Here is a 17,282-nt window from a genome sequence, read left to right on the forward strand (position 1 = left end):
ACAATTCAAGTAGTTCTAAGAAGCTGACTTCTCTGGTGAGCAGACTCTCTCCTGGGCAGGCAGTATCTTGGGAATTATTCGAAGTTGCCAGCTCCCCACATTGGAGGGAGTGGAGACGACAGATGATGAAAGACAATAAATAGGAAGCTGTGGTTTTCTTTTCACTGCCCCCAGAATATCCATAGATGAAGAGTTGAGACTAAATAAAGAAAAAACGAAAGTCGATGTTAACAGCAAGATTGTCGTGGTCTGAGACTGTTTTACATAATCTACCCTGTCACCTTTCTACATAAAGGAAATATCTGAACTTGCTACTTGGAATGCACCTTGATTTCCCTTTGGTTTATATTGTTCAGATAAAATAGCAAATTATCCAAAAAACGCGCTCCCTTGCAACTGTTAGATTTCGGGATTTGACCGTTCTGGGAGGGAGGTTTTGGCAGAGAAGGGAGAAGGGGAAGCAAGGAAAATGTAGAAAGGAGTATGGGGAAGAAGGAAAGGGACGGGGTGGGTGGTGGTGGTGGTGGGGGCTTGAGAAGGCGAGAGAGGGAAGAGAGAGAGAGAGCAGAAGAAAGAGCCAGGAGCTTTTTACAAGTGATCAATTTGGAGGGGAGGAGGAGGCGTGTGCTAAAGCTCATAGGACTCGAGAAAACCAGGGTTTGATTTAGAAACAGCTCCGGGAGTTGGTCAAATTCAATGGGAAAGCTAAGCAAAAGCAAAACCCTACAGACCGTTACTCTAACCTCCGCCTTGGGGGCGGGGCAGGCCGGGAGAGGCCAGGCACAACAAAACCCTCAAAGCAGTAAAGCCAAACATGATAGAGGGTGAAAAAACATAAGGAGGAATAGGACAAAACACATAAATGCATACGGCGGAGACAAAATACAACCTCTGGGGCTTTAAATTGATTTTCTTGCCTTAGAGAAAGGAAAGGGGAAAAAATAGCCCACGTGTCTTCGAGTAAGGTTGCTGTGTTAAAGCGCCACCTTCAGTTGACTGAAAGCGCAGTAGGCAGACGACAGCTCTAGAAATGCAGGCTGCAGGGCAGCGGCGACTGGGAGAGTAACTGAAATCTCGGTGTGTGAGCTGGAGCGGCGAAATCCTCACGCTGAAATTCCTCACGTCTCAGGCTGTGCGTGTGCCTGAGTGTGTGTGCAAATGAGAAAGTGAGAGCGCGCGGCTGTTTGCTCCCACACAGATATTCCTCCTGGGCACTGGGCATAAAGGGTGAGCCAAGCTTGTCTTGGGGATCTCGTTTTCGGATCGCGCCAGTACCCAGACTGCCCCCATTCGCTCTGTGCCCGTCCATTCACCACACCGTTAGCAGCTACTGCTCTTCCCGGAGAGAAGACACATATTGCACACAAGCGGATTTTTTTTTTTTTTTTTTAAATAACATGTTTCTAGACATCCCTCCTCCTCGTTGTACCCCGCCCCCCATCTTTCTAAAGGAGCCCTGAGGGCGGGGTGAAAGGGGTGGTGCTGCAGATTTAATAAAGGGAGATGGGCGGAGCCGGCTCCTAGCTATTGGCTAGCAAGGGGAGTGATGTCACCCATATGACACCCTGATAACTAGTTGGGAGAGAGCCCTCAACTTTTTGCAGAAGGAGCGCGCGCGCCTGGGAGTGCTCTGGTCCGGCGCTTGCGGCAGTAGCACACTAGCTGGAGAAGAGGGGTCCTGGGCTGCTTCGACTGCCGCCGCGCCGTCTCCGCCGCCACAGCCACTCCTGTAGCAGTCTCAGCTACTCAGAGAACAGGCGGCCGTCGCCGCCGAAGCAGCCGCAGCCGCTGTGTACAGTCTGGAAGGGGGGGCGGGGGGGAGGGGGGGACCAGCCGACGCGGGGTGCCGAGGACTTTGCAACTTGCCAGGGAAGGTGGAGGGGTGGAAGGGGGAGGGGGATCTCTTCACGAGACCAAGTTGCTTTGGTTGGAACGCGAAGCATCTCAGTGGATCATGGTGCAGCAGGCAGAAAGCTTGGAAACTGAGAGCAACCTGCCCCGGGAGGCGATGGACACGGAGGAGGGCGAATTCATGGCTTGTAGCCCTGTAGCCCTGGACGAAAGCGACCCGGACTGGTGCAAAACGGCGTCCGGCCACATCAAGCGGCCGATGAACGCGTTCATGGTGTGGTCTAAGATCGAGCGGAGGAAGATCATGGAGCAGTCACCCGACATGCACAACGCGGAGATTTCAAAGAGGCTGGGCAAACGGTGGAAAATGCTAAAAGACAGCGAGAAGATCCCGTTCATCCGGGAGGCGGAGCGGCTGAGACTCAAGCACATGGCCGACTACCCCGACTACAAGTACCGGCCCAGGAAAAAGCCCAAAATGGACCCCTCAGCCAAGCCCAATACCAGCCAAAGCCCGGAGAAAAGTGCAGCAGGCGGTAGTGGCGGCGCAGGCGGGAGCGCGGGCAGCGGCAAGAACTCCAAGGGGTCGAGCAAGAAATGTAGCAAACTGAAGACCCCCGCGGCCACCACGGCTTCTGTGGCCCCCTGTCCCAAAACCGGAGCAGGCAAAGCGGCTCATCATGGGGAGTATGGTGGCGACGATTATGTGTTTGGCAGCCTTAAAGTGAGCGGCGCAGGGGGCGGCGGCGCCAGCAAAACCGTCAAGTGCGTCTTCATGGATGAGGATGATGAGGACGACGAGGATGAAGACGAGCTGCAGCTGCGGATCAAGCAAGAGGTGGAGGAGGAGGACGAAGAGCACCCGCACCAGCAGCTCCTGCAGCCGCCCGGGCAGCAACAGCAGCAGCTGCTGAGACGCTACAACGTCGCCAAAGTGCCCGCCAGCCCCACTCTGAGCAGCTCGGCTGAGTCCACCGAGGGCGCAAGCCTCTACGACGAGGTACGGGCCGGCGCGACCTCGGGCGCGGTGGGCCACGCCGGGGGCGGCAGCGCCAGCCGCCTCTACTACAGCTTCAAAAACATCACCAAGCAGAACACGCAGCCGCTAGCGCAGCCCGGGCTATCGCCCGCGTCTTCGCGCTCTGTCTCCACCTCTTCCTCATCTTCTAGCAGCAGCAGCAGCGGCGAGGACACCGACGACCTGATGTTCGACCTGAGCTTGAATTTCTCCCAAAACCCGCACACCACCAGCGAGCAGCAGCTGGGGGCCGGTTCGGCAGCGGGAAACCTGTCCCTTTCGCTGGTGGATAAGGATTTGGATTCCTTCAGCGAGGGTAGCCTGGGCTCCCACTTCGAGTTCCCCGACTACTGCACGCCAGAGCTGAGCGAGATGATCGCGGGGGACTGGCTGGAGGCGAACTTTTCCGACCTGGTGTTCACGTATTGAAAGGGACGCCCAGCTTCTCTTGCTCTTTTCTCTCGACGGGTGCAGAGCAGGGCTCCTTGGGAGAAAATCGTGATGATGATGGTGGTGGTGGTGGTGGTGGTGGTGGTGGTGGTGGTAGGGTGGAGGGAAGCGAAGAAGATGCTGATGATTTTGATATGATGTCGTGACGCAAAGAAATTGGAAAAGATGATGAAAATTTTGGTGGAGTTAAAGTGAAATTAGTAGTTTCAAAACATTTTTTTCTGTCTTTTTTTTTTTTTTTTTTTCCCCCCCCCCCCCCCCCCCCCCCCGCTCCCCTTGATCGTGTCTCAAGGTAGTTGCATACCTAGTCTGGAGTTGTGATTTCCCCCACCCCCAAATGTGTTTTTGTAATTAATATTTCTTTTCCTGAAATTCGTGATTTCAACAAAGGCGTAGGGGACGGGGCGGGGGAGGGGAGGGAGGAACCGCTCCGGAAGGCGCTGTTTGAAGCTTGTCGGTCTTTGATTGAAATCTGGAAGACGTCTGCAGAGGAGCCTTTTGGCAGCACAACTGTTACTCTAGGGAGTTTGTGGAAATTTTTTTTTCCTTAAGAGATCTTAAAGAACTGGTGTTTTTTGTTTTGTTTTGTTTTTTTTTTTTTCAAGCAAACAAAAACAAAAAAGGGACCATTACAACTTTTTTATTTTATTTTATTTTTTTGGAGGGAGAAAACTGATGTCTTCTATGCATCCGATTCTTAACAAAACTGCAGGGAGCTTGAAAAAATGCAGACTGTACAAACGCTAACAAAAAACTGTGAACTGACAAGATCAGAGTTTACTTTTCAGATCAAATTGTTTATGGTTTTACAAATGTGATTTCTACTTGCCAACTTTTTTTTTTGTAACTTGTTCCCTTATACCTCCTTGATTGAATACCAGACAGCCTAGACCTCAGTACAAAAGGTATTGAAACATTTTTGATACATAACAGACCTCAGTCTTTTTTAAAAATTAATATATTTTCAGGCGTATTTTTGTACAGTGAAAAGGGAACATTCTTGCTGTGTTTTTTCAGTAAGACTTTCAGGCACTTCTTCCCTTTTGATTTCTTTTTTTTCCTCCGTTTTTTAGCATGCAAGTATGTTGGTACGTTATGTCCTGGTTTAAAAAGGATTAAAATTTTTAAATAATCCTTGCATCTAAAGGCCTTGTGGTTTAAAAAAAAAAAAAAAAACCTTTCTTTTTGTACAGCTATAGTAGAGATTTGTTCAATATTTGTAGGTAAAGATTTATTGAAAATGGTGATATAGACCTCAGAGCTGTTATCTTAGTTTAAAGATTGTATATGTACTGTACTATAGTAGGACTTTATGTATCTCATACGCTGTGATATGTGGATGGGGCCCCAGATGGAAGGTTTGAAAACTGGATTCTCGATTTTTAGCAAAAAATAATAATAATAAGGCACATAGTTTGAAAAGTTTCTCATTTTGTGCAATATAATCTTAATAAAGTACAGACCATCTGCAAATTTTGTAGCAAATGGTGGCAAAGCAGACTCATGCACTGTCAACATCGCCGTTTTTATTTTTATTTTTTTTAATTTTTGGTGCTGGAAGTCTGTATCTTGACAATTTTAATAAATCAGCTGGAACTGATAGAAACTCGCATGGCCAATAGTCTCCATGGAAGTCAAACCGGAGGTCCTATTGTCGCAGCGCATTCGATAGTGAGGCTGTAGCATGCGCGGATGGGGGGTGGGAGGGAAGAGAATTACACATTTAGGAAGGGGTTAGGCTCAAAAATGCTCAGTTGACTAGCCGAGTAATATCCGGATTTCTTTTTCCTCTTCCTCCAGCTAGTTATTAAAGGCCTAGGAGGAGTATTCTTTCTCTTTGCCACCCTCCCACCCCCATTTCCTTTCTCACCTCCTCTTTCTCCATTCCCGCCCTCCCGCCTTCCTCTACCCTCCCATCTTGACAGGCGGCGCAGAGAGAGGCTTGGGAAAATGGCCGGGGGAGGGGTGGATATTTGAAGAAGACAGGATTTCAGGCTCGCTAGGTCAGTTTTCTACTCTAGTTGATGTACTTATTCTCCGTTGGGCTGAACGACCTGACCTGGCGGTTGGCGGTCAGTGGATACCCGTAGGGAATTACCCACCCACGGCGGAGTGTGCGCTCGGGGAGCTCAGATTGCTGGTTTTCGGCAGCCGTTTTCTTCAGAGGGTGGGGACAGCGGTTTTCCGTTTTGAATTCTTTCCCTCCCCCGCCAATCTCCTAGTTTGAGAAGAGGTGTATGCTGGCGAGAAGCGCAGTCGCAGTTCTTGACCTCTAGCGAATGATTGGGGGTGGGGGGTGGGATGTTTTTCGGTGTATTCCCTTTTATTTCCTCAAGGTCGAAAGCGACCAGAGGAAAAAACAGGCGCGAGGAAGTTAAGGGATGCACCTAAAGGAAGGATGGAGTAAGGTTCCCGGCCCGCGCGTGTGCAGGGGCGTGGAGGAGTAGTCTCTTGTTCTTGGCTGACGCTGAGCTGCTGAGCCGAGGGCGGGAAAGGTAAGGGAGGAGACGATGGATGGGTAGTTCGATAGTAGGCAGGAGAAACGTGGAGTGGGCAGTTTTATCAGGGTGTGCATTTGGGCCGAATTGTGGGAGTGTCCTGGAATGGGGTGAGGGGCGCGCACTCTCTTCTCAGAGTCTACCCTGGGGCTGGAGGCTAGGGGCGAGCCTAGGTGGGGACTTGCTGCGCTCAGATGGAAAAGCTAGGGCTGTCTTAGCTTTTGCCAGCTTCTCGGCATCCTCTCCCAACAATCCTTTGATTGGTTCTCATTTTCAAAAATGCACTGGGGACGAGTTTCCTGATGGAGGTCGGGGAGGGTCGCCTTTTGCTTCTTGACTCACCTTGCATCGCCCCTAGGAGACACAGCGGTTTTGTCTTCCGGGGATTGGAGTGGGCTTGGGGAGCCGCCAAACCCTGGAGCAGAAAAATTACAAGATAGCGGAGATAGTTACTCTGAATCTATTCACCCTGGGCTTGGGGATCCTCACCTCGCCCCTCCTTTCTCAGCGTAGTCTGCCTAGTGGCTCACCCCGGGAACCAGCCTCCCGGGGCCTTGCCGCCTCGGGGAAGCTTGGCTACTTTTTTTTCCCCCCCCCCTTCTTTTTCAACTGTCTTGTGCCCCGGTGCCGGTCGCAGTGAGTGACACTAGTGCATAATGTTTTCCCTACACGCGCGCGACTCTCCCGCGCGCCCACTCCCTGCCCACTAGGGACCATTTGCTGTACCATTGCCATTTCCTTCCTTTTTTTCTTTTTTTTCAAGCCTGTCGCTGAACCCCTACGACAGGCCCCAGGTAGCGAGGTCGGATGGGGACGCGCTTCACCGGCTTCAGCCTCTCCTTCCCTGCTTCACTGCTTTCATTCCTGGGGGGCAGCGCCTGGAGGAAGGGAGGGTGCTGATGGGTGCCGCTGTCTCTGCCTGACAGCTAAGAGCTAAACCTCGGAACTGCAAGAATTGGAATGAGGGCGGTTTTCAATGCCTAATTGAAACTTGGTGCAAAATCACCACGTCGTGTTTTTTTGGTTTTTTTTTAACCTACTATAATGATTTAACAAGGTTTCGCCTTCCAGTTTTACCGAGATTTTGCGAAGCTAATTGAAGTGTCCATGCACTACCAGGAGCTTTTAGGCCAAAGGGGGCCCTTCGCCCTTCCTTCCTCCCCCTCCCACTTTCCTCAGCTCTCCCGCTGCGGACCGAGCTCCTGCCTGGGCGAGCCTCCATCCCAGCCCCCAAGCCTGGGATGCAAAGCTTGCTAGCTTTGACTACCGATGGACCGAGGGTTTTTTTTTTTTTTTTTTGGTAGCTTTTTCCTCTCAATCAGCCATCTGATTTCAGTAGTAAACTTGGGAAAAGAAAGTGATGATGGTATTAACACAATTCTCAATATAGAACTGGATTTCTGGTTTTGTTTACTTTTGGGGGGGTACCCTTCAAATGATAAGACTAATGAAGTCATTGGTCGGACATTTATTTTAGCCACGAATAAATGAACCAGCGGTTTACAATTGACAGTTCTCTGTGCTGGTGATTTTATGTGGTGTCCCTCTGCTGCAGTTCTAAAACTTGTTGAAAATACGAACCCTGTATCCAAATTTTGTGAGGCTAATTCTATGTATTTTGAAAACCTTGCATGTATTATGTTTACATCATAGATGAATCTTTGGCAGTTTCTGTGTTGAGGTAGAAAATTTAAGTTAAATAAATAAGATGTAATAATTTGGTCTCATAATGAAAAGAGTCATGATTTTTTTTTTAAAGCTACTTAGCTAAGTTCTTGTTAGTAAAGTAAGTGAAAACTAATTGATTGGCCACCTAAATTAAAAACCTGTTAGAACTCAGGACAGGCGCTTGAATGAGCCTCTAACAATATTTAAGGCTTTTTGATGAATGCATTGTGAAAATCATTCTTAATTCTTTATTGAATGTCTGAAGCATATAATACACAAGGTATTCTTGCCACTGGATAGTCCTCAATAAAAGATAAGTTGCATTTTTTTTTTTTTTTTTGTCTCAAGTAAATCCTTTTTAAAACGAAGCATTGACAGAATATCTTTTAGTGGTCATATGGAATGGGGTGATGTGCCAGTGGGTATCCTGCTGTTTATAACTAGTTCACAGACTATGATGATGGCATTTTGATGATTTCCATCTTTAAAAACTTGAACCAGCATTCTCTTATTAGTACTTTAAACTGTGGAAATAATCTTCCAGTTCTTACACTCTGATATGCATCCCCTTTATTAAAAAATAATGCTAATAAAAGGCAGTGTACTTAAACTGTGCTTTGCAAATATTATGTATGTTATGAATGACTACAGTCACAGGGCAAATTATTTGTAGAATGATTATCCTTTAACTAGGAAAAAAAATCTTGCCACCCTTTTGGGCAGAGATGTTTCTTTTTAATGTTAATCAAGGGGAAGTGATTTAAATATGCATTCTTATAGCAGAGTCAGGAAGATTTAGTTATTTTTCCTTGAAAGAAAAAGACTGTCAAAAGGCAGGACTTGTCTTTCTCTTACTTGGAAATTGAAACCCCAGTTATTTGACAGTACACTGCAAGAAATGTAGATTTGTTTTTCTGCTTCAGAATTTAAATGACTTGTTCCTTTTTTTTGCCCCAAGGAATCTGAGAAATAAAGCAAATAAATTGCTCTATTTTAAAGTAGTCATTCAATATAAATATATTATATCAATCTTAACTTTTTTATTCTCTGATATGATTAATAATATGTATATTCTTACTTTTTCTTCTAATGTGCATATGTATCCTTGCGTACACTTTGGAGAGAGATTTTCTTGGACTCTCCCATTTATAGAATCTTTATACTCTTTTACTGCGTGGTCCCTTGATTTTAACAGATTTCTGAGGCAAATATATTTGTGCTTTTTCTTATGTAGGAAGACCAGTGAAAATAGTTTACTGAGTTGTCAATTTTATCAGTAGATAAGAAACTTCCTTTATTACAGTTTCAGGGAAGATTTTTTTCAGGATATTTCTCAGTTATTCTAAGGGCCAAATTTTATAAAATTTCCATTAGGAATGCAAGTTTCAAATACCCTTTGTATAGCCTGGACCTGTGTGGATAACAAGACTGAGCCTTATGTATCCTAACACAGGAATTTACGAGTTCCCAAAGTAACTGTCTCCATGTAAAGACTATTGCACATGCTTTTCTGAGATTTGGTTTATTTATTTATTGTTTGTTTGTTTTTTTTCCTCACTGTTCATTCGATTGGATTTTTTTTCTACCACATTCCCTTTTATTTGACCTGGCAAATTCTGCTACTTGATAACTCAGTTTTTACCCCATTTCTGTGGAGCCCACGTTTTCAGCCACAATAAAGATTACACAAAATTTCGTAAACTGAGCTCTCTTCCATTTTACTTACTGCTGGCTTGTTTTTTTGAATTTAAACATTTTTTTTCATTGTAGTTATTTTTTGTAACACTACCTGAATCAATTAGCTGCCTAATTAGTTTTACCTATTCCACGTGGATGCAGTTTATAAGAGAATTTCACAAACAAGTAGTTTTTTAGTGAACTTAAAATAAACAGAATTTTAAAGGAGACCTATTTTTATACTCAATTAAAGCACAAAAGTGCAGAAAGTATAAAATGGCTTACAAAGGGAAACTTAAGTCCATAATATTCCATGTATAAAAGTAATAATTTTATTGGGTAGAGATACTCTTAAAAGATCCAATACCTCTGCCAGTGCACAGATAGGAGTGTTTTAAATGTCTTAAGAACTTCTGATTGCCTGCAGTTGCAAACAGATAACTTCTCTATAAAGAAAACAAACCACTAAAAAGCAATATGATCAAGTCAGGCTGTGGTTTTCAATGACAAATAGATTGATTTAAACAACCTGGAAGTGCAAATGTGGAGGCTCCAGTCTTATTGTTTGATCAAACTTCTTTTATGTAGTTACTTAGACCTAGATTTTCTCTGCTGTGAAAATGACAAAATAAAGCAATATGACAAAAAAGATTGAAAATGTGTGAAAAATAAATTTTACTCCAGGGTCCTTTAGGTGATTTTTTTATATACTGACGTTATATTGAATATGATACCACATTATATCCCTCTTCAAAAAGAAAGACAAAAACTGCAAACCAAAATGGACCATACAAAGAATTTTGATCAAATAAATATTGACAAAGGGCCCTCTATCACATTTTTTTTTCCATCCAGTTTATGTTCGAAAACAGTATGCCTCATCCCTGTATCACATGGGGAGAAACGTTATACACCATGACCATTAATTTCCCATTTGTCTACTTTTACGCTTGTACATATGTTGTGGGTTTAAGAGTCTTTTGCATTTGTTCTGTGACATCCTTTTTTGAATGGACTGTTTTAAAACGGAGGCCTATTTTTTCCAGTATGGGACTCCTAGTGGTTATAGCATTCCACAATGCTTTGTGATGGCCACCGGGACAGAAACATCTGATGTTTTAGAGCAGTTTTTCAGCATGACACTGTTAAGAAAGTATGTATTTTCCAAGGCCACATGAAATTTACTTTCATAGCCACTCCAGGTTTGGGAGCGGAAAAGCTGAAAAACACTTTAATTTAGAAGTCTGAGTGGTTTGTGGGGTGGGGGGACCTTTTTTAGGGTTTGCATGCCAGTGCACAGCCTACTGCTGTGAAACAGAGAGAGGTAAAGCTACCTGAGGCAGTGCACTGGAGGATGAAGTGTTTGATAGCACTAGGGGGGAAAAAAAGAAAATGCATGGCGAAGTTTTGTCTTCTTGTAGACTATATAGCATGCAGAGTTTAGTGTGTTAAAACAGTGTATGACATTGCTGTATCAAAGTTGTAAAATTAAGCATTATTTATTGAAAACTATGTATTTTTTTGTAAAAACCTGATCACATAGAGAATATCAGTGGCTTGTGCTAGTGCTCCAATCTAACCAGCTTCTTGACTACCGTCCTTGGTATGCAGTGTTAATGCTCAGGGTTGAAAATAGTACACTCCAATGTCTCTTTTGCAAGAGTTTTTAACAGAGGAATACATTTGTTCAAAAGACTCTAATAAAATTGTGTGATCAATCTGCACTTGTGGTTCTTATGTGAATTTTTTCCAGTTTTGCATTTGGTAAACTGCTATTTAATTCCTGAGGTGTTGTCTCAAAACTGGTAACTGACAGGTTGGAAAGTACTTAAGTACCCAACATGGCTGTCAGAAGAGACCACACTGGCAGTGAATACTCTAGGCATGTTTGAGAGAAGCAGAGAAGTGGAATTAGCATGGTGATTATCTTCTCAATATTTTAAACTGGCAAATAGAGTGAATAAAAGGATAGAGTATAGAAGGATAGATTTACATGTTTTGTCAGAAATGTTTGAAGTAGAAAATGAAGGAAAAATATCAGGGGCAGTTTCTGCTATTAAATTCAATGCCAGCAAACTTCATTTCTTTGTGTTTTTTTGTTGTTTTTTTTTTTCTATAACCATTTTACAGTGTAAATGTATTTTGACATAGAAATCATTCTGTACTGAAATTCTTGATATAAAATGCTTTTATGAAAGCCTGTAAGTGATCCTTGGAATTATCAACAGATTTTTTAAAAGATGTGTTTACATGGTGAGTGTTTGTTGTATATTAAATTTGGTTTTGTAGAAACGTTTGTCTTGTATTGTAACAAACTACAAAGTACACTATTAACACCATCACTCTTAGGTTCTTTCAAAATGTTAAAACACAAATGATAAAACAAATTCCTATCTATGGCAAATCTTTGAATTTTATACAATATATTCAATGTTTTAAGCTCTTTTCCTGAATATTTTAGGTTGTGTTTCCCTTTGGTAAATTTATTTATATTCATAATTTGAAGAAAATAAAATGTGACCCCATTTTATGTTTACTTAGTAAAGATTTCCTTATGATAAATCACAATAAGAGATCCTGAATATGTTCCCAATTCCTCATTGAAATGACTTTATTTATGCTATGTATTGTAATATCTGCCCCTTTGTAATGTAGGGGTTTCTGTTTTGTTTTGATTTTTTAAAATAGAAATCATTTTAAGTTTAGTGGTTAAAGGCACTTCTGACTAAAATATCACGGATAGGACTTTTAAGAAGACACATGAAATGTGAAAACGTTGACTTTGACATTCTCCCAGTAAATCTGGGAATGAAAGGAAGAGGTGGTTTCCTTTATTCTAGTAATAAGTCATCTATAAAATAGCACACACACACACAAATATACCTTAACAGGATTCCCTGATACAAATGGAGACAATATTTTACTGCAAAATATATCTATTTTACATAAAAGTCAATACTTTTTCTGGAATGAATAGCTTGGTGAACTTGAAATAATTGTATCCTTATTTTAATATAGTTCAAAGGACATCAAAATTGTATTTTAAAAAATGGTTCATTTTGATGTTTTGTTTCGTTTTGAAAGAGGCCATAGCAGATCAGCTCACTTTGTTGTTAAGTCCCCTCAAGTCAGTTCCAAAGAACTTTATAGGGTTTCCAAGGAGTGGCTGGTGGGTTTGAACCAGTGACTTAGTGGTTAGAAGTACTTATCCTACAGCACAACATCAGGACTTCCAACTCATTCTACCATTTTATATTTTGTCATCTGGTATGACTGAATAGTTAGAAATTTTGTGATCTATGATTAGACAGAAAATTGGATCCAGTCTTAATAGGCAACACATGAGTGAATCTGAAAAAATTTGTATAGGTAAAATTTTTGACCCCTTAGATTTACCATTCTATGAAGCAATCACCAATGTGTATTGAGTATATTTACATATCATAGGTAACAATTATTTTCTGCAAATAGGATAATGTGTGTGCTCACTGTCCAAAAGTCCCTGGTTGTGGCTAATTTGTCTTGCATGGCTACCTACCAACATGTCAAGACTTCTCTCCAAAATTGTAATTTACAAGCAGACTAGTTATCTGAAAGGAGTTAAGTTGGAAGGTCATGAAGAGATCTTACGGTTGGAATAGCCATGACAATATGAAATTGTTGTTATGTGCCGTGGAGTCGGTTTCGACTCACAGGGACCATGTACAGGGTTTCCGAGGCTATAAATCTTTACAGGAGCAGAAAGCCTCATCTTTCTCCCGCTGAACAGCTGGTAGTTTCTAACTGCGGACCTTGAGGTTCGCAGCCCGATTCGTAACCAATTTGTTACCGGAGCTCCTTAGGAGATGAAAAATGAAAAATATGGAAGAAAGAAATTGCGAAGCAGAGAAATCATGAGGGAGAATCATGTGACTCCTGAAAGAAAGAATCCTACATGTTTGGGGGAGAGAAGGTCCCCAATGATATGCTGGCTCTAGTTCATCAGGGTTGCCTGCAGTAGATCAGCTGAGGCAGCTGGTGTCATACACAATGGTTAGTTGACCATCCTTCTTTACTAACACAATCTTAACTTTTGTTTTAAATGGCAATGAAATAGCCAAAGTGCTACATTCCCTTACTGAGAGAGGTAGCCTGGCTATGCAGTCTGGCCAGGGAGCTAAGTAGAAGCTGTTAGTGAAACAAATAGGGAAATACATTTAAATTGGCATGTACTCTTCTGCATTTGTCCCACCCTTCTATTTTAACTAAATGTGGGGGGGTTAAGCTGCACTTGTGATCAAGTGACCATGAAAAGAGGGGGGAAAAAATTCCAGAGCCCTTAGCTGATACCCTTGACCTGCTGAATCATTGCCAAACATTGCCCCCATATTTTAAGTCATAGTTATTTGCATTTTCTATTAACTGTAACCAAAGAAAGAATATCTGATAAACTTTTTGGTGAATTATTTGACTGAGTTTATATTATTTGTAGCCCAGTGAATCCAACTAAAAACAGTATAAATAGATATTAAATAGGGTATTGAGAAATAAATGGAGAGAATATTTAATAAAAGTCATAATAATTAAAGCGACACTAAAAAAAAGAAACGTCAAGCATTTTCATCGTCACCAAATAAACCAAAAACCAAATCTGTCATTGAGTCGATTCTGACTCACTGTGACCCTCGAAGAGGGAGTAGAACTGTCCAAAGATTTCGAAGGTTATAATCTCTACAAAAGTAGACTACACGACCTTTCTAGGTAGACTGAGTGGTTGTTTCAACCACCAACCTTTCGCTTAGCAGCCGAATGTTTAACCACTGAGCCACCAGAGCTCTTTGTCACAAATACAACACTGATTTATTCACTCATATCTTAAGGTTATTTTAAAGAAATATTTACCTCCAAGATTTAGAATTGCTGTGCATTTTAGAGCTTTACTACTTCAGAATGACCCAAGATCGCTCAGTATTCTTATCACAATCGTGTCTTTGTTGTTAAGTGCTGTCGAGTCAGTTCCAATTCATAGTGACCCTGTATAAGATTTCCAAGGACCAGCTGGTAGGTTTGAACCACTGACCTTGTCACTAGTAGTCCAATGCTTATCCTACAGAGCCACACCACTCTCTATTACTCCTTTACAGAGAAGTACCTCTTTTAGGTGCAGTCTCTTGTCTCAAACTTTGTCCTTCCAGTTTCATTTGCTCTTAAGGTTTCATTTGGTTCAACATATAGCATCTTAAAAAAAAAAAAAAAAATTCTTCTTGAACACTATGCTTATTTTGTCAATAATAGTTAAACTTTTGTTTTTCTAACTCATAGGCTGTCAGAAGCAACACATTTAGTGGGGAGAAGAGAATATAAGAACACAGCCAGCATGAGGGGTGGGCTGGGGGTGGGTGGAGGGATTAACAAGGAAGCAATAAAAACCAAACAAAAACTCAGGAAGTCTGGGATCATTTAGTGTAATGATAAACAGCTCTACTCAAATGATCTCTGAGTGCATCCCTATATTATATCACATTACAAAAATCAGTGTTTCTAATAGTCGGACTAAGTGATCAAAAAAAGCTTCAATTATGTTCACTATAGTCTATTTAAGAAGGTAGGGAAGTATAAAATCTTTACGTAAATATTTCTATTTAACATAATTTAAAATCAAACAAAAAAGTTCTGGAAGAATCACTTTCATCAAAGCCTTTTTCACTTGATACAGTGTTTTCTAGATAAGCACATTTTTGGTCCAAAAATTAACAGGAGATAATACAAGAGCCTTTGCTTGTCAAGAACATATGAACTAGAGTGGCAAAATACATCATTTTAGTTGGATCAGTTGAAAATGCTTGACGAAACAATGGATCACCACATGTGAGTTAGATTTTACCATGTATAAGGTCGGAGTCTCAGTCTCTATAATTCAGAAAATTGAACAGAGGCAGATGAGATCAGTTAGAAAAACTTCTTGAGATGAGTTTGACTGATGTAACAAAGGAGGTGAGGGACACTGGTGGAGAGGAAGAGAAGGCCTTGCAAGTTAAGTGTAGCCAGAAGCAAATCAGAGCAACCTTAGGGTGAACCCTGCCATGATTGACAAGGTGTTCAAGTTACCTAAGCAAAGCAGGGAGATTTTCTCTGATACCATTGCCAGGGATCCAGAGGTGAAATGATAAACCTAAAACCAAGTGGTGGTGATGGGACTAAGGGGGTGGCAGCAGGAAGAATGATTACAAAATGAGGAAAAGGAGATTTTGTTATGCTTGGATTAGGGGAGGAAAGAAGAGGGTTAGGAAAAAGTCTGAATCTGATTCTTTGTTTGGTTGTGATGATAGTGGGAATGGAGAAAGAGGTGAGAAGGACAGTTGTAAAGAAGATCTTGAGCACTCTTTTTGGGCATTGAACTATTTAGTCATTGGGAAAGCATTTGTAGAGAAATCTCCTTTTAAAGAGGTTGCTTGGGATGAAACCAGTTAACACATGGGTTTCTGGCTAAGAATTAGCAGAGTTTCCTTTCACTCAATTTGTTTGACAAATTCTATGTGATCACCCTATCTAAGCACCAAGTCAAGCGAGGAAGGGTGAAGTGATAGTACTGGCATTAGAAGCTTGAGCAGCTTGGTTTCCAAGAGCAATCCTCTTACTGCTTATCATGTATCTTTGGAGAAGTTACCTAACCTCACTGTGCTTCAGTTTCCTCTGGGTCTTATTCTAGAGTTTATATAAACGGTTGTGAGAAGCAAATGAGATCCTTAGCCAAACTATTGCCTTCTGTATCCCCAGAACCTAGCACAGAAAGCTAGGGGTTGCTCGCTAAAATGACACCCACTGAATGAATGAATCTGAAGTGAAATCTGAATTAGAAAACTTCTGTGTCACTGTTTGGAAGATGGGCTAGACAGGAGATACTGAATGACAAACCCTTGTTATTAAAGAAGAGGCCAGCATGGTGAATAATTATGGTGTCAGGACAGAGGTCTGTTAAGTCCTGGAGGAGAAATGGCAAGCAGGAAAGACATTGGGATCTGTGACTTGGTCTCCAATAGTTTACTACCCCATAGGAGAAGATCAAAAGCACTTCTTTACTGGTGTGCCAGAAGATACCTTTTAGCATAGTTTCCTTATATGATAAACTTGAAATATGCCATCTACACATCCTAGATGAGACCTAGAAAAGGCATTGTGGAGAAGTCATTCAACTGTTGCAACAAAAGTCTCATAATTACTATAATAATTATTCATAATCACCCCATCTTTAATGGTGTATCAGGAGTGGTTGGTCACTCTGGATTGTTCTGTAGATAAGATAGGCTAAGAGTTAAAGACAGTTCTCACATTCCATCCATCAAAAAGCACATAAGAATTGGAATGCAAAAAAGAGAAATGACTCTTAAAATAATTCAATCATCTCCAAACTGTTATGTTAGCACTTATTAGAAATTTTTAGGAAGAAAATATATAGGATTACTCACACCATTGTATTCTAAGTCGTATTATTCTTGTGCTTTATTTACATTTATTTTCTCTCTTGTAAAACTGAGGGTCAGAGAAGGATATTGTTTAGCAAAGTGGAAGGTCAGAGAAAAAGAAGAAGACTCCCTATAAGACGGATTGACACAGTGGTAGCAGCAATGGGCTCAAACGTAGCAACAATTGTGAATTTGGCACACGACCTGGCAGTGTTTCATTATGTTGTGCATAGGGTCACTGAGTCGGTACCGACTCGATGGCACTACCAACAACAACAAAACTGAAGGAACAATCCTTTATTAATATTTAGTAATAGTTTTAACAGCTTCTAACATGTAACAGTTCTAACATGTGTAAGATTTTTAAATAGTGCATACATTGGGGTGCATGTTACAAATGTAATGATAGAATTATTTGATGAAAAAAGATTAGAGGCCTTTGGTCAAGATTATAAAAAAAATTGATATGCCATAATGTAAAAAATGTTGTTAGGTGCCATCGAGTCGGTACTGACTCATAGCGACCTTATGCACAACAGAACGAAACACTGCCTGATCCTGGGCCAACCTCACTACCGTTGCCACGCTTGAGCCCATTGATGCTGCCACTTTGCCACTCCATCTTGTTGGGGTTCTTGCTCTTTTTCTTTGACCCTCCACCTTACCAAACATGATACC

The 17,282-nt window shown here is 41.9% G+C and overlaps 1 protein-coding gene across 1 annotated transcript; it reads left to right on the forward strand.

Moving 5' to 3' along the window:
• Positions 1-1,912: 1,912 nt before the first annotated feature.
• On the forward strand, positions 1,913-3,298 carry LOC102825362 (transcription factor SOX-11-like). Its single transcript, XM_006863974.1, has one exon. The coding sequence runs from the start codon at positions 1,955-1,957 to the stop codon at positions 3,296-3,298; it is 1,344 nt and encodes a 447-aa protein (XP_006864036.1). The 5' UTR covers positions 1,913-1,954.
• Positions 3,299-17,282: the final 13,984 nt, after the last annotated feature.

The sequence above is a fragment of the Chrysochloris asiatica genome, unplaced genomic scaffold (genome assembly GCF_000296735.1).
Source record: "Chrysochloris asiatica unplaced genomic scaffold, ChrAsi1.0 scaffold00058, whole genome shotgun sequence".
NCBI classification, from domain to species: Eukaryota; Metazoa; Chordata; class Mammalia; order Afrosoricida; family Chrysochloridae; genus Chrysochloris; species Chrysochloris asiatica.